The 18,580-nt window shown below is 34.1% G+C and overlaps 1 protein-coding gene across 2 annotated transcripts in view; it reads left to right on the top strand.

Moving 5' to 3' along the window:
* The window catches only part of GTF2F2 (general transcription factor IIF subunit 2), a 167,528-nt gene that overhangs the window by 73,250 nt on the left and 75,698 nt on the right, over nt 1–18,580 (top strand). For both annotated transcript variants that reach the window (XM_031958395.1, XM_031958394.1), the window contains one exon: nt 11,101–11,182. In XM_031958395.1, the coding sequence (XP_031814255.1) occupies nt 11,101–11,182 (82 nt within the window). The remainder of the gene's footprint in view (nt 1–11,100; nt 11,183–18,580) is intronic.

Below are 18,580 nucleotides of genomic sequence, written 5' to 3'. Positions count from 1 at the left end.
TTTTGTAAAACTTAAATATTTTATAATGTAAGTTGTGATTATCCTTCCTCTAGAAGACCTGCTTGTGATTTTGTTCTCTTTATTTTCAGATATCTCTTAAAAATAAATTCCATGGTATGATAAAACATCAGATATTTTTAAAATTATGGATTTTCATTTTTTTATATTTATGTTTCAAACATTAAAATTATTTTTAACTATGTGGTGAGAAAATAATTCTTTAACAGTATTGAAAATCTGACTTACTGGTTGTATTGATTTATGTTCACTATGCTGACCACTTAATGTATTAAAAATATTTTCCTTAATTAGAAGCAAGAAGGGCTTATTTGGTCTGTTTTATCTGGAAGATAAAGGAATCTATTCTTGGGTACAAACTTGCAAAAACTTACAGAATTCATTTTCTTAGATATTTAAGGCCACTATCTTTCTATTCCTTGTGAATTCTTAGTTCCAAATTCTCTCCTTCCTTCTTGCCCTTTCCCTACCCATTGAGAAAGTAAGCATTAATGATATCAATTGTATATGATACTTGTCACTTTTCAAGATTTGGGACCTTGTCTTTTAGATATGATTAAATGCTACTTTCACACAAGTCCTCCCTTTCTTTCCCCTCCCTACCCCTACCCCCCAATTTGTACCTTTTCAAGAAGTCTTACGGGTTCCCTTTTCTCATCTGAGTATTAAAATTGTCTATTATAGTTGTCTCCTCCTCCTTAATGCCAGTTTATAGGACTGTGGACTCTGAGATAAGTACCAAATGACACCAAAAAGTGTCCTTAAACCCATCTCTACTCCTGACATATCAAAACCCATTTGATTGAATCCCAGATTTGGCTCATATGTATATCACTGAAATAAATAAGCCATTGAATTCAGTGACACTTTGGGATCCATTGATTTGAAAAGAGGGTGAATGATCCAGCTGCGCAGCTTTGAGAATTAAACTTTGGATCAATCTGCGTGCCAGCCATGACAAAGTATAAATGTACGTGCAAGATATTTTATCAGATTGATATAGTTCACAAGCAATATGCCAACTAACTGCATTTGACAGTTTTCTGAGTTGTTATAGATGTTCCAATTATTACAGAAAGAATTTCAGCCAAAGAAGCACTAGTAGTTTGAAGAGGAGGTTATCCTATTCACGAATAATTCTAGTGAGACAAATAATATTCATAATACTAATAAAAGAAACTTATATATAAGTAATATTATAAGGTTTGTATTCTTTTCCTCATAGTAGTTTTGTGTAGTTGTGTCAGTAATGGCTTCTTCATTTTATAGATGAGGAATAATCTGAAGCTCTTGAGAGGTTAAGTGACTCCTATGATGACATAACTACCAAGTTCTGAAATAAGATTTGAATGCAGGTCTTCTGACTCCAAGTAAATTATTTCATTCACTGTATCTCTCTGCCTCCAGGTTAAATGTTTGTAGGATTGAGCTAAGTTTTCTGAGAAGCCTAGAAAATTTTACTCTAGGGAACATTTCTAAAAATTCAACAAGGAAATGTGACAGAAAAAGTTCAGTGTGTAGGGAGAAAATTCAAAACTATTAGGCTAGAAAAGTTCCTAGCATTGGAAAGATTGTGTTCTGCATTTATGTGCTGAGGAGAAAGGGAATGAGAGGAAGGAGGGAGAGAGAATAGGAGCAAGGAGAAGGAAAGAGAGAAAATGAGAAGGATGTGGAGCAAGACAGAGAGAGGAGGAGGGAGACAGAGAATTATATTTTATATTTTAAAGAGAACTGAGTCCTCACTACCTGAGTTCTCATTTTGTCTCCCAAGAGAGTTCCAGCACTGACTAGTCTTATCAAAAGTAGAGTTCAAGCCCATCAAAGTATATGAAATCATTGGTCTGAATCAGAAAAAAAGAATTTGTTTAGATATAAAAGTAAATCATTTGTTGAAAAGTGCAGATATTCATTCAGGGTAGTAAAAGTATTTTAACTATAATAGTTTAAGAAAATGGGGAATGAAAAAATGACTTGTTAATAGTGCTCAGGATTTTTCCTATTTTAATAGCATTTCAAATATAGTCTGTAAAATTAATTTTTTTAAATCAGAGTGCTTATCCAACTTCCTTTGAGATACCCCTTTCTGCAGCTATCCAAGATTGATGATTTAAATTATAAAGATGCACATTATTATGATATATTGTATCGGACAGTGTTAATATTATATGATAATAATGTGATATAAATAATAATTTTATATTCTTTCTAATAATATTGGTACACTTGATTGTATCTTATATTTTAATATTGACCTATGCACTGTATAGAATTGTTCTTAATTAATGTGTTGGTAGTACATGATGCCTCTTATAATTCTTTAGTGTCCTTTTTGTGGGAACGGGACACAACAGAGATGCTCAGCAAATTTTTTAAATTGAATTGTATCCTTCAGGCTAAACAGTCCTCAGTTCCATTAGTCTTTTTCCACATGGCCTATCTTATACCTTTTAAGTCTATTTTGTCTTTCATTGAAGTTGTACTGTAGGTAGAGGTTAGGAAAGATGGTCAGCTTTCTAAGATGTCCTAAATCAGAGCATAGCTTCATTATTTGATTGTTGCAAATTCCCAGAATTTAGACATAAACAACCATTCATCTTGTGAATATTAGAAATCTGTTTCAGTGCCAAATATAATTTAGCTTCATCTCTGTTTTTGTCAGTGCTCCCTTCCATTAGAGCAAATAATTGCCTTGACTTTCTTTATCATAAAAGATAAGAAGCTCATCTCAAACACTGAGCTAGAGTGAACAAAGTCTTAATGTGCTATATATTCCATAAACTGTTGAAAACTAAGAAAAGTAGAAGCAAACAAGTTTATTCACAACTATTAGCTGGGATAATCTATTCCTTTAAAATTCAAGACTACTTTGAGCAATCTGTTTAAGGTCAGCTGCCAAGTGGATTAAGAGACAGAAAAATCAACAAAAAAATCAAAGCCAGTACAATGGTTAAGACAGAGGAGAAATCTTCAGGTACTTAATCTATAAATGTTTTAGTTACCTTATGCCATTTGCTGAGGGGGAAGTTTTATTCTGTCTCTTCTTTTTCAGGCAAGGAAGGCTCAGATGTGGCTTGGATCAGGCAGGCAGGAAGGTAGTCCTTCCTATCTCGGGAGAGACAGTAATCCAGATAATTGTTCTATAGAGCCAAGTTTAAATCCTGATGTAGTTCTCTAAATGTTCTTGAGGTTTGACTGTATCCAAAAGGATTGTATAAAGAAGCGTGTTCTTTATCTTCCTTATGTCTTATAGCTTCCAAACATTCTTAGTTTCATTCCTTACATGCTAAAGAAGATGAATAGCTTTCTAGGTATTACTTGAGCTATGTTCCATTTGCATCCCTTATCATTATACAAGATCCACTAAACTCTATAACCAGTAGTCTGGTGCTTACTCCCAGTGTCACTTAAACAAAACATGTAACAACTTGAAAGGACCTCAGTGGGTTTTTTCCCATTCCACATCTGGCACAGAATCCTTCCTAGGATAATGGCTCCAAAGAAGTTTTGGCATCCAGCTCCTCAGTATTGCTAGAAAACACAAACAGATGTGCCCCCACCCTTCAATTAAAAAAAAAAAAAAAACAGCTACAAAAAGAGGAAATGAAAGAATGGCTCACAGGAAAAACCTCCAAGGAAAATAAGAGGCTGAAGGAATGAGGAAACTAAAAGAGAAGACTGAAATCACACACACACACTCTCAGGAGAAACAATTGACCTGTTGTAAGAACCTCTGGAGTAGTTTAAAAAAAAAATTTAATATAAAGAAAAATTTGGCATCTGCGAACAGAAATGTATATTAAAGGGAAACTAAAATAAATGTGAGAATCAACAGCTTAGAAAAACAAATAGAAAATCTTAATAAGTCACTGGAGCATCTAGGAAGTAGAATTAGCCCAATAGAAAGAGTAACTACCGCTACCACAACATTAGATATAGCCAAACAAATAACATGTGAAAACTTTGGCTTCTTCCTGATCCCCTCCAGTTTTCATCTTTCTTTAAAAATTATGTATTCACATCTGAATATAAAGAAGCTTGAGAGATTGTGTGACCAAAGCAAGATATAGAGGTTTTTATCACCATTGCTCTAGATGCTTTTTTGTCTTTCAAGGAAACCTAAAATGGCATTCTCTTTTTAGTTGCCACATCACATGGTTAGCCCTCTTCAAATTCCCTGTTCTTTTTCACAAGAACTGTTGTTCAGTCTTTTAACTCAGCCCTTAATCATTCTGTTGCTCCATGCTACTTCTTAAAAGAATTTTGTTAGGTTTCCTAATATGGTAGTTTTTAGCTGCAGTGGTCCAGACTGAAAACCATTTATAATAAAAGGATGGTCCATTTCTATCATTCTATATATACAAGAAAATATTTAACTCCTGAAAAGATGATAAATATCCTTCTCTACCCAGCATCCCTCAGATGGGAGGAAGGAGAGCAGTAGAGTTGAAATGTGTTTTTCTGAGCTTTTCAAACTTTTTCTTTATAGGCTTGTGTACTTAAAGAGTCTGATGGACAAAATTAAAAAAAAAAAACTCATATAAAAACAGCAAAACTTTATTTTTAGTGGAAGACCTTTAGAAATTTTTCTTTCTTGTCTTGTTCACACAGTTAATTTTATTGACAGACTTTAAAAAAAAATGCAAAAAGAAACTTCCAATTAGCCTATCAGTATTGTCATAAATTACAAATTAGTACATTCTTAATGATTTGTGGCTGTGTATAAAGTACAGAAGATCCATTATATCCACAGAAATAAAGTTTTTTTTTAAACCCCTCTCCATTTTTAAATACAAAAACATAAAATTTTGGACATATAGAACTCTTTAAAGTTTTCAGTACTTTATATGCAAAACTAATATTCCTTATTTCTGCTATTTATTATTTCTCTTATCTTTTGAATTAATTGAACTTATTTTACGTTATATACAGTTTAGAAAAACCTGGATTGGGGGAGATAGGGAGGGAGGAGAAGAATGACAGATCTTTTTCTTTCTAATAGGTTATCTTCCTGGCCAGGTCCCCTTTTGCCCTTCTAGTTATTCCTTTTCTGTCCTGCTCTGAGACCTTCATATTTAAATATTCTACATGTGGGAACCTCTAAGCTAGAAACGTCTAGCATGCTAGCTGATTGGTGAATTCCTGCCTGTGACATTAGGGGTGGGAAACTAGTCAGATCACCACCTAAACAGAACCTCTCTCCTTTACCTATAAAATATATGTACTTCTTGATCCCAGAACGGCTCTCAAGTATATATCAGTAATCTCAATAAGAATTTAGTATAACCATATTCTGGGATAAAACAGCATGTCTTAGTATTAGTATCAGGAACTTGAGGGGACAGTCTTTCATAACATAGAAGCATAATTCTCACTGAGGAGCCTTAGTAGCCTTCTCTTGTCTTTCCTGCCTCTCCTTGCACGTATCCATGTAAACCAAGGCCTTACCTTACATGTTTTAAGCATATTAAATTAAATTCTTGTCTTTGGATTTCATGCTGACTGGCTTATCTAATTTTGTAGTCACCTATCTTCCTATCATTGAACTTTGACATTTTGGGAAATGCTAAATATATATTAACCAGTTCTCAGAAGTTGGGAAGTACCACCAGCTATGAGATCCTGAGGTAAACTTTGTCTGCCTCAAATTTTTCCTCTGCAAAATGCAAAGGATAAATACAGCTACCTCCCAAGATTGTTGGGAGAATAAAATGAGTTTTAAAAAGCATTTCACAAACTTTAGAGTGCTAACTGTCCTTATCTTCATCATCATCAATAATTATGTGTTGAGGACCATGTTTAGGTGAAGGGGCAGGTCAATTCTCCAAGAGCCACCACAGCTGTGAATCATAACACTTGAAGGAGTTGCAAAGCAGCCTTTACTAATGCAGATGTTGCTTGTGGATTGGGAATGAAATAAATTGGAGGCAAGAGGGAAGAGGAGAGAAGTCAGAGAATGCAACTGCCTCTCAATCTCTTTGTATCAGTATCATTCTCTCACATGAAGAGATCCATTCTACAGATCTGAGTTAGATCTCCGGCAGCCACTGGCAGGTGGCTCCCATAACATCCAGCAGCCACTAGCAGATGGCTCCTGTATCCCAACAATTATGTATTCTTAAAGAGTTGACAGAAACCCAGGAGATTTTCATCATGCTCAAGTTCAAGCAGGAATATATTTCCAGTGTTTCTAGCATCCATCCTATTCTTTAATACTTTTGATGGTGGAAAAATTTGGGCTTCACAAGGTGGCTCATTCTGATGAGATTAGTGGTAGTCAGAGAATTGTGGTTGGAGTTTTGGTTAGAGGCGCAGGTTCTTTGTGAAAGAATTCATGAATCCCAAAATATTAATGGCAAAAATGGAAGTTTATTGTTGGATAGGCAGTCAGTTTTGCTAAGAGACTGACTTCTTTAGTGGCAAAGTCCTATTAAGGAAATGGAAGCTGGCACTGAGAAGAGAATGCCTTCTCAATGGGCAGGGTCCTACTTTGGACAATCTACAAAGAATGAGTTCAGAAATTGTCCTTTAAAAAGGAATCTTGAGGTTTAGGTTTCAGGTTGAAAAGAAAGCCAGTCCCCAGGTCTAGATGCTTATCAATATCCGGCCCAGATCTCCAATTGGAATTTCCTGAAAGGGTCTGGCATCCCCAAAAGATCAATGGGGTGTTTTTTGACCAATATTTCTAATTGAATAATGACACTTAACTTGTCTGGGAGATATGCTTTCCCAGGAGGGCCCGAGACTCCAAGATCAAAAGGCAACATAATTTTAGAGTGATTTCAGAGTTCACTTGCTTCAATTCCATTGTTGGATAGATCTTGTATCTCGTACTTAAAATACATTTAGTAAATGTTTGATATAAATGGGGGGAAGGGAGTGAGAACTGCCTTCTTTGTAGTTGTGCTCTGCCTTGCTTTCAATTATCCCTGTATTTAGTCTTGTTCTGTCTGTTGGGATCCTATTAAATAAATCTAATCTCTCTTTTAGGTAACAATCCTTCATAAATTGAAGGAAGTTATTCTAGAAGCAGACAATCATTAAACATTTATTAAGCTCCTACTAGATTCTGTATTGTGGCAAAAGCAAGAAGTTTAGCATCAGAAAACCTGGGTTCAAATCCCAGAACTTATAATAACTGACATTTCTGTTGGGCTTTAAGGTTTGTAAAGTGCTTTATAAATATGTTTTCATTTTATCCTTACAATAACTCTGGGAAATAACATTTAATACATGAAGAAACCAAATCTGAGAGATTAAATGTCTTGCCTATGGTTCAACATCTAGTCAGTGAAAGAGACAGGATTTAAATCAAGTTTTTCTGATTTGAGTCTTAAGCTCTATTTGTAAATCACTTCTGTGGAACTTCCTACCTGTGATCTCGCATGAGTCATTCATTTAATTTTTCTGTTCCTCAATTCCTTATCTGCAAAATTCTGGATTTGTACTGAGTGACCTCTTAGGTCTTAGGTAGTTCTAAATCTATAATTCCACTTCCTTCTTTGAGTCTTTACTTTTGCAGACTGAATGTTTCCAATTTTGTCAGAGTTAGAATGGACTTGTGAGAAATTATCTAAGCAAAGTGAAAAGATTTAGATTTGGGGAAAATGAGCCACTTGTCCAAGGAGGCAGAGCCTGTGTTTGAAGGAGGAATTCAAAACCAGGTTGTTGCATGGTTCTTGTACAAATTTGTGAGCATAAAATACTAATTATGTGCCTAAGGATGCAGACATAAAAATGAAATGGTTTCATCCTTCATGGACGTTATATCCTAATGGAGGAAATAACATGATTCTTTTGAATTTGTTAGTACATCTTTTAAAACATATATGTATATTTTCTGGAATGTCACATTCCAGGTCCTTTGGTCCTTTAAATTGGAAGCTGCTAAGTCCTGGGTAATGCTGATTGTGGCTCCTCGAATTGTTTCTTTCTAGCTGCTGCAGTATTTTCTTCTTTATCTGATTATTCTGGAATTTAGCTATATTATTCTTTAAAGTTTTCTTTGGGAATTTCTTTCAGTGACTATTTTACCCTTTGATTCTAGCACATCAGGGCAGTTTTCCTTGATGATTTCTTGAAAAATGTTGTCCAGACTCTTTTTTTCATCATGGTTTTCAGGTAATCTAATAATTATTACATTATCTCTCCCGGATCTATTTTCCAAATCAGTTGTTTTTTTGATGAGGTATTTTACTTTTTCTTTTTTTAAATTTTGTTTGATTCTTGATGTCTCATTTAGTCATTCACTTCCATTTGTCCAATTCTAAATTTAATGAATTTTTTTTTCAGTCAGCTTTTATACCTCCTTTTGCATTTGGCCAATTGTACTTTTAAAGGGATTGTTTTTGGTTTTTTGGCATATCTCCATTTCTGTTTTTTAACGAGTTTTTTTAGTATATATTTTTTTCCATTTCACCATTTTTTTTTTTTAAGAAGTAAAACACATATATGTACCTACATATGTGCATACCTACAGGTATATGTCAGCAACCTTGACCCCAAAGAAAGATGTGAAAAAAATGCCTTTCACTTCTTGCTTTGCAGAGATAGGCCAGGAAGTGTGGAACATTTCTTACAAGCTCACACTTTTTCTAGGTATTGATAGTTTGTGATCATTTTTTCCTTTTTTTAAAAATGCTTTATTTTAAGGCATGGCTTTTAGGAAAGGAGAAGAGAAGAAAAGAATAGGGGAGACTATAGTTGCAAAAACAAAATAAGATTGATAGTTTTTTGCAATGAGATTATTATGTATTTTATACACACACACACAACATTGGGAGGAGAAAGGAATTTTAATGACAATGTTCCTATTTTTCTGCACTAGTAACCTCTTTTCCCTTCCTTCAACTTGTTTCCTTTCTTAACAGTTATCCCTTGTTTGACTTTGAAAGTCTTTCCCACCCGCTGGTCCCTTCCCCCCCTTTCTGGTCTTGTTACACTCTACTCCTTCCACATGCTCTGAGATCCCACAGGTACTCTGGCCATACTTTTCTAGTTTCACATGGAGTATCTTTACCTAGTAAAGTTACCAAAACTTTATTTAATATATTTAGAATACATGGGGATTGCAATTTTTCTTTGAGTTTTCCTTTGAAATGAGAAATTGGGAAGAGAGATATGTAGCTAAGTTGCAATGTTTTATATTGTTGACATTGTTTGTATTTGTAAGGTTAGGTTAAATCTTAGCTTTGTTACATCCTACTCATATGATCCTGGGTAAATCATTTTACTTTTTTTTTTTAAACTGTTTTTTAATCTGTAAGATAAAGTTAGACTTAAGTGGTGTCTTGAGTTACATTTCATCTGTAAAAGTCCTTGGATTCTTTCTTTTACATCTCCAGAGCAATGGTGGACATAGTTTTTGGATCTGAAAAATCATGTCACTCATCTCTCTTATTCTAAAGCTATGGATTCTGATACTGAGACAGAAGTTAAATACAAAATCTTTGAAAAAGATCTAAGAAAAAAAAAGAATCTAAGAAAAGCCCAGTCAAGATTTGAATCCAGGGCTTTTGACTCTTATGCCACATTTCTTCTATCCACATTATACAGAAAAAGTAAGGAATAAAGAAATTGATTTAGAATTCTAGAATGTTAGGGTTTGAAAAGTTATTAGAGATTATTCAATCCAGTCACCTAATTTCACAGATAAGGAAACTGAGTTGTGGAAAAAAAAAATGTCCTTTGCTCAGTCCTCTGCTATTTTCTGACTGAAATAGTATTGTAGCCTCCATCCAATGTAAATTCCTTGAGGTCAGATACTAATTCATTCTGTCTCTCCCCAGTCCCTAGAATAGAGCTGGCATATAATAGATGCTTAATAAATGCTTGCTGAATAATTGATTTTCCCTATTCCATAGTGTGTACTTTAAGCTTTGATCTCAAATTTCAGATCTAAGAAAAAGGAATGTCTCCTTTTAGTTTTATGCAGATCTTTGTATACTAAATTTTTCAATCAAATATGTGAATTCTTACCACAATTATTAATTTAAAGTTTCTCTGTTCTTTCTATAGTCAGGTAAAGTATCACTTTAACAACTTTTAATGGCCCCTTAGCATATTTGTAATTCTGTATGAAACTAGAAGTAATGAAGAAGGGACCCTTAAACTCCTTGAAGGAGAAAATCTTTTACTCTGCTTCAGTGAGGGACCCCATCCAAGGGAAACAAGACAAACAGTTTCATTCTTTTATCTAGGTAGGGTTGGTTCAGTCCTTAGCAAAAGAATTCCAACCCTATTCAATTAAAGATCTTCTATTCAATTCTATTCAAATTCCAGCTCAAGCTGAAATTCAGCTTGTATATGAGCCAACTTGGGACTCCACCCACTACCCCCCACTGGGTCTGACCTGCTCAGGACATTCCCAGCCCCCACCAACACACCCAGTATAATGGCTTCCTTCAACGAAGGTCTTTTGCAGATAGACCTTGATAGCTCCCTTTGATGCCAGGACCTTCTGTCCACTGAGAACTGCATTTTCAGTGCAAAACTTCATTTTCCATAATTCTGCCACTATAGAAGTCAGTCTCTTGGTAAACCGATTTCTATCTAACAATAAACTTTCATTTTGCAACTAATAATTTGGGAATGAGTGAATTGTCTCACTCCTAAAACCTGCAGTCAATTTAAGGGGGATTCTTAACAACTCTCTTATAGCCCCTAATCTAGACCATTCGAACACCATCAGTCAGAGTTAATAAAGCCAGAAATGGTACATGGTATATATATCCCTTCCCCCCCCCAAAAAAAAAATCAACCTACTATTTGCATAGCATAGTTAAATTTGGCAGTTCTGGGAGTTAATTTTCATAATTTAATTATAGTAGTATTACAATTTAAAATAAATGATCTAGATTTTTAGAAATTGCTAATTAACAAAAATGTTTCCAAACTTATCAAACATTTTAGTAATCTTCTCATAAATACTATTATAGTTCTGTAAACCTTTGAGATCCAATTTCTTTCTGCCTCAGTTTAAACTATATTGAATAATCTTACCTAATGTATCAAAAATATAGCACTGAAAGTATTAAATATTGTCTTTGAATATATTGATTTAATATATTTTTCTTTCCATTCAAGATAAACTTTCATTGGAAGGAATAGTGGTACAACGTGCTGAATGCAGACCTGCTGCCAGTGAAAACTATATGAGATTGAAGAGGTTAGTATTTTTACCTTTGAAATGAATCTGATATTTATTTTTTGAGATCTTGGCACATTTTCCCATCTGTTTTACAAAATAAATGAGAATTTCTTTGCACTGCAGAACTGCTGTCCTGTGGGAACATACAAGCATTCTACTTGTTAGGACCCATAAGTATCTTGGTTCCCTAAAAATATTTATTAAAACCATTGTCTTTGTAATATATTATAGATCATCATTTATATGCCATAACTTACTATTATATAATCAAAATATTGTATTTTATAATTACCTTGTAAGCATATACTAAATTTCTAATTTCATTCTTGCCATGTAGTTTTTTAAAATAGAATTTAAAATTGTATTTTTGAATGAATTAATTAAAATTCATTTACTTCTACATATATATATGTGTGTGTGTGTGTGTATATATATATATATGTATATATATTGGTCTTTAGCATTTTGTAAATTAAATATGTAATCAGATAGCTATATTTTATATTTTTAGTTAATTGAAATTTAATTTTGATATCTAAATTTTAGTTCCCTTTTTAAAGAAAATCTTTCAAAGGGTAAACAGTATTCTTTATCATAAGTCTATTATAGCTTATCCGAAAACTTGTATATTTTAGTGTTGTGTAATTTAGAATCTTGATCTTTAGAATGCATACCAAATAGTGGAAAGAACGCTGGAGTTCTGCTCCCAAGTTTCTTCCACTGACTTGAATTATATGTCAGTATTGACAAGTCATGGAACTTTTTTCCCTCCGTAGTTACTTTTGTCATAAAATGTGGAAGTCAAACTAGATGATCTTTTTTTGGTTCTTTTAGCCCTGAAATTCTATAATTACAAGGGGAGAGGGAGAAAATATTTTTTTAAGTTTCTCTACTTTACTGAGAAATTTTCTTAAATATTCTTTTTAAGAAGGAAAAACTGCATCTTAGAGTGGTCAATAATTTATCTCTAACTTCAAATAAAATTAAGAATGGTAATTAAAACCACAATACATATAAAAATTAGCTATGGAACATGTACTTTAGTGAAATGAGATTTATCAACTCCATTTAAAATTCCTGATCTCCTCTTGCAATTTACTTTTATATTTTATTACTAATCTATGTATATGTTGTTTCATTTAGTCAGTGCTTTTGGATTTGATTGATTCAAGACTTAGCTTCTTAAAGCAGTATTGAAGTTGGAACTATACTGGTTACATAGGCCATTTACTAGCATCTTAATTTTCTTTGGGGTCTTCCATAAGTTCATATCTGGTACCTAGTAGGTATTTAATAAAAGCTAGTTAGTTGACCAGAAAAAGGAAAGAAAAAGAATCTTCTATTCATCCATGATACTTTTCCCCGTCTTTGGAATGCCTTCCTCTTTCAAAAAAAAAAATTCAAAATCTTTTAGTCTTCAAGGAACAGAACAGAATCAAACATTATTGAGCCTTTCTTAAGTGATATGAAACCATGATTGATAGCCAGATTTCTGTAACCCACAATAATAAAGGAAATATTTACATTGAATATAGAAAGCCTCTCTGTATACTAAGATGTGAAGATCCTCACACTCAGGAAATTGGTTAAGTGCCAAAAAGACAGGATTAGCTAATATTGGTGAAGTCATGGGAAGACAGACACACTAAGGAAAGTTGATAGATCTATAAATTAGTGTGATCATTGGGAAACCAGTGTGAAATAGTGTAAATAAAGTAAATAAAATGTCTGTAATCTTTGACTCATCTCTAGGATGTAATACCCCATGGAAATGTTTGAAGAAGAGACACCAAATATATAAGAATAACAATTGTCATACTTGTGAGGGAGGGCTTTTTGTGAAGAAGCAATAAGAGACAAGGGTAAATCTAGATGATGTAGAAACAAAATATGTCAAAATTTTCTCTTGAAAAGGTTATATAGATATTGCTAAGGAAAATTTAGCCATTGCTATTCAACCTTAAAGTTTTTTTTTTTCTTTTAAGGCTAAACTAACTTCTTTCTTGAATATTTAAGAGCACTGCCGGTGGACTATTTAAAGTTATCTCTTATTTTCCTAGCAAAGTGTTACACGTTTTGTGAACTCTCCTCAAATAATTGTTTACTGTCTATTTATATGAATATGTTTACTGATTGGCTGTTCAGGCATATGATTCTTATGCAGTGATAACTAGCACATTCCAGATATATGTGATGACAGGCATTTATTTTGTTTTTCTAAACTAATTCGAGGCAGTCTGGCTACTGAAAATGATTGAGTAGTAAGGGAGAAAAAGAAATAAGAGACTGTGAGAAATAATCATATGATAAGAGGAAATTCTTCGCGTCATTTATAATTCCTGATTCTTCCTAATCAGTTATGAATCTAGGCCTATCAAGTAACTCCTTGAACTGATGTTGGGAGAAAGCAAAAGATTCCAGGTTTTAAGATGGTGATATAACAGTGTGATTTAGTTCAGTTTTAGTGTTTTTGCAAGTTAGTGAAGCTCTTGGCACACGGAAGATTGCTTAATTGTTCATTTTATTGTGAAATAATTTTTTGTGTGAAACAATTTTCTTTAGAGCATTATTGTTTTAAATGTAAAATCCTTTCAATGGATCTGCTAAAATAACATTTGTTGGAAAAGTATAGGTAAGCATGATTCAGAGTAAAATGGTACTTATGTGATCAATTGGCATTTTAGCATGCTAACATCTTATACTAATTTTACATTATTTACAGTATACCCTCTGGAGTTGTCAGTAGCTCATCAGTCCATTGACATTAAAAAGTATTATCTCAAACAACCCATTATTCAGTATGCTCGTTGGGGGGCATCATCGTGTAACAGCAAAATTGCTGGATTAAAAGGCAGACAAGAATCAAATGAGTGAAGTTATGGGAAACTTGAAAACATTTCTAGCAATGCCAGCAATCAGCCAGAGTCTAAATCATAGAAACTCTGTAGTAGCGAAACCAAGGCAGAATAAACCCTGAGCTCTACTCTCCCAAGCCTATGTCTCTGGGTCTAATTTAGCTACTTTGTCATACTTTGTTTAGAGCAGAATACCCTTCTGTAAGTTACCTAGTACAGTAGGTTGACACATCCCTATTTCGTTCGATTTTCTAAATGAGGCAGTTGTTTTAGAAAGCTTTATGTGGTATGGAAAAAATACCATCAGGATGTGGTATGAGAAAGCCAGACAAAAGTAATCTTAGACATAAAATCGCAAAGGTATATATATATATCAGACCCAGTAGTAGGTAGCATTTATATAATGCTTTAAAGTTTGTAAAATACTGTGTGATTGGTCTGGACTTTTAATTTCATCCATATAGAGAACTCTCAATGTGGAAACTCCTTTCATTAATGTCAACTAACAACTCTTCTGTGTTGTAGAGCGTTTCCTGGGAGAGGGACCCTGAAGGATCAGTTGGCTTTCCCAGATCCATCCAGCTAGTGTGTGTCAGAGAAAGGACTAAACTCCTCTCTTGCTTACTCCAGGGCTAGCTTTTTATCCATTACACTATGCCCCCTCTTTTTCCTCTTTACAGAAGGACATTTAGGTGGCTTGAGTATGTTTAGGAGAGGATGAACAGAATGGCAAAAGAACAGAAAAACGTGTCATGTGATGTTTGGTCTAAGTAAGCAACTAGTTAATGTTTGGCATGAAAAATAAAAAAAACCTCATCTTTTCAGATTTGTCTTTTCTGCTTGATCCTGGAGTACTGTGCTAGGGAGCAATGACTAGACTTCAGGAAGTTAACTTTTGGTTCAGTCTCAGGAAGAACTTCAAAACAATTAACATTCCCCCAAAATGGAATGACCTTCCTGGGGGTGTAAGAGACTCCTTCCAGAGAAGAGACTCCTTCAAGAAGAGGCTTGATGATGTGCCGGAGATGTAGATGGATGTACTAGGTAATATCACTCTGAGGTTACTGATTCATTCTTTGGAGAGTTGAGTACTGTGGGCTCTTCACTGCTCTTCATGAAGCAACTTTTTCTTTTGTGAAGTCTGCTTGATTCATATTTCCCAACCAATCAAAAATATTATAGCTAAAATACACCATCCTCCAGTCATTCTCCCTCTGTTCTCAAGAAGTTCAGCCCCTGGCTCATTACCTTCCTCTCCTCTCCAGTATACACTAAGACTCTGTACATAGGCTTCTATAAACTCCCAAATCAGCTACCTTCTCCCCAATGAGAAATTTTGACTTTCCCATATCTGACCATATTCTCCTGGGATTCCACCACTTTTCCCCTGTCTGGGAGATTCTTTACTTTCATTGAACTGTCTATACCTTTCACTCCTCAGTTCTGTGATGGGCCATTTCTTCTGCGCTGACTTCTGTCTTTTCTCTCCACCCTCAAACCAATACTTATTTTTTCAGCTCTCCTCTGATCTCTGCTCTTGAATCCCTTACTCCCCTATTGCTGAAGTTGTCTTTCCAAATCTCAGCCCTGGTTGACATCCTCCCATCTCCCACGTACTGCTCTTCCTTTGTTCCTACTTACCAGTTTCTGTATATAAATTGGAGGACATCTCCCAAACATTCTAAGTAGGTACATTAGAAATTCATATTATCCAGCTTCCAGTGGGCTGGACTCTCACTTCATAAGACACTCCCCACTTCACTCCATTCAGCCACTAAAGTGATGTTCCTAAAGCACAGGATCAATCACATTACCTTCTCCTACTCAGAAAATGATAGTGCACTCTATCACCTCCAGGAGCAAACACAGAGTGCTCCTAGTCCTCTTCTGCTTTTCCAGTCTTTTTACACCTTGCTTTCTGATGCACATTCTGGTCCAATGATACTGGCCTTCTAGTTATTCCATTCACAACATATTCTATCTCTTGGCTTTTGGCATTTCCCTACTTCTTTGAGTGCTCTTTTCTTTGCTCTACCTTTTGACCTCCCTGGCTTTCTTTTAAGTCCCAACTAAAATCCCATCTTTTAGAGAACCCTTTCCCATCCTTCTTAATTCCAGTGCCTTCCTTCTCTATTAAGTATTTCCTGTTTATCCTGGATGTAGCTTGTTTTTTATATGTATTTATTTGCATGTTGTTTTTCTCATAGATTGTAAACTTCTTGAAGACAAGGATCTTTAACCACTTTTGTATCCTTATCACTTAGCACAGTAGCTGACACATAGTAGACACTTAATAAATGTTGTTTGATTATACTCGTATCCTCAGTGCCCAATATGCCTCCCACATTTTCTTGTTCATTAATATTTTCTTATGTGGAAATTTGTTTTGAATTGCTGTACATAATAAATTATGTGAAACATCAAATAATAATAACCTGAAATTTGATTGAACTAGAAATTTCTTTAATGTTATACTTCCCATAATGTCTGAATATAGACCTTACCTGTTGCAAAATTTAGCTAGCGTAAATTGTAAAAACAACTTATTTTTTGTTCTTTCAAAGACATTTTATTTTAGAAATAAGTTCTATATGTGAGCCAGTAAGGTAGATTATACCCTTTCTCTCTCTGCCTTTCATCTGCCACCTTCCTTCTTAGTTAAACTGAGTGAACTGATTTTGCTGAAATTCTTTCCTAGTTTCCTAGCATTTCATTGTGACTTTGGAGATATCTTTAGGAGAACCTAGTTTGAGGGAAGAGGCGGGGAAAACACTTTAGTTTCATTTTTCTCAGAATTGATAATCATAGTTTTAAACAAAGACCCTCAAATAAAAACATCTATCTTTTTTGGAATGCTAATAATACATGTGTTTTCTTTTCATCAACTATAATAATAGTATCTAAACATATTTAGTTCTTATAATTCTGGCAATATCCCCTTCTGTTACATACTGGTTGTGTGACCCCAGGCAAGTCACTTGAATTCTAATTGTCTCCAGACAACTTTTTAAGACTAGTTGCTGATTTAAATAGTTGGACAGTCAATAAACATTTTCTTTTGAACTATTTGCCAGACACTGTGCTAAACACTAGGGATACATAGAAGGAAAAAGCCCCAGGCTTTAAAACTTATTGTCCAATAGGGGAAGACAGCAATGCAAAAGGAAGGGGAGAGTGGAAGGGCTAGAGAAGGCACATGGCAAGGGGGCATAATGGAGCCCAGTCTAGGAGTTCAGTTATTGGAAAAAGAAGTGGGGCTGGCTTGGGAGCCATCTATAAATGAGAGCTTTAAGGAGAAATTCTTTGCCCTCCAGTGCTTCAGAGAGAGGGACAGAAAATACAAATGAGATGTATTTCCTCTTTTGAAACTTCCTACATGATGCAATCACATATCCAAACCAAAGGAAAAAAAAATCTGCCTTTAACCCAGAAAGTATAAGGAAAGTAGTTATCCTTTTAAAAAATTATGTTTATTTTATTAAAATTTTCCCAATTATGTGTAAAAACAAATTTTTATAATAATCTTTTTTTACATTATAAGTTCCAAATTCTCTCTTTCCCAACCTTCCTCACTCCTTGAGAAGGCAACAATTTGGTATCAGTTATACATGTTGAAATCATGCAAAGCATATTTCCATATTAGCCATGTAAAACATGGGATTTTTCTTAACATATTTGAAATTTTAAATTCTGATCTATTCTCTCATTGAGTTTTCTTGTCAAATATATTCCACCCATGCCTTCTTATCCCATATAACTCTTGGCCATGTATATCCACAATTCTCTCGGGTAGCTCTACCCAATATCCTAGAGACCTTCCTCTAGGTTTCTTAATATTATTGGGCCTTTAAAGAATTTTAACAAATTGGTAATATTTCATTTTATCCCATATGGCAAATGACAAATAAGTGGAGTTTTACTTAGATAACTTTCCTTTTTTTTTCCATCTGTGATATTTTTACTTTAAAATAGAAGAAATTGGAATTATTCACAAATACTGGGTGCTGATTTTTACCTTGTTGCTTTGCAGTTTATGGAATTATTTGTATGTAAAGCCAGAAGCTTTATGTGGCCCTTTTTACCTAGATTTGACTTAGGCATTAGAAGAGACTTCAAAAGATATTTAGTACAACCCTCTCAGTTTATGTATGAGAAAGCTGAGATTTAGGGAAGTAAAGAATCAGAGGTAGGACAGGACCTAGTTCCTCTGACTTGAGAGGTAGCCTTTTGCCTATATATGCAAAAGAAGGAGAAGAAGAAGGAGGAGGAGGAGAAAAAGGAAAAAGAGGAGAAAGAGGAGTAAGAAGAAGAAACCAATATAGAAAAATGCATGATTGTCTGTATAATATAGTAAATATTATAGTTCTTATTATTAGTTTATATTATATTATTATTACTATTATTATAATACTATAGTTATATAGTATATATATATATATAGTTCAAAAAGAGGCTTTGTTATGTTAATAAAAAATAAATCAAAGAGGGATTTGAAAGAGAAAGTGGGTTTAGAACTAAGTCCAAAAGGATGAACAAAATTTACATAGTTATGTGGAAAGGA

Source organism: Sarcophilus harrisii, chromosome 3, assembly GCF_902635505.1.
Source record: "Sarcophilus harrisii chromosome 3, mSarHar1.11, whole genome shotgun sequence".
Classification (NCBI taxonomy): Eukaryota; Metazoa; Chordata; class Mammalia; order Dasyuromorphia; family Dasyuridae; genus Sarcophilus; species Sarcophilus harrisii.
Note: the sequence above shows the minus strand (reverse complement) of the source record. Positions and strands in the feature narration are given on the sequence as shown.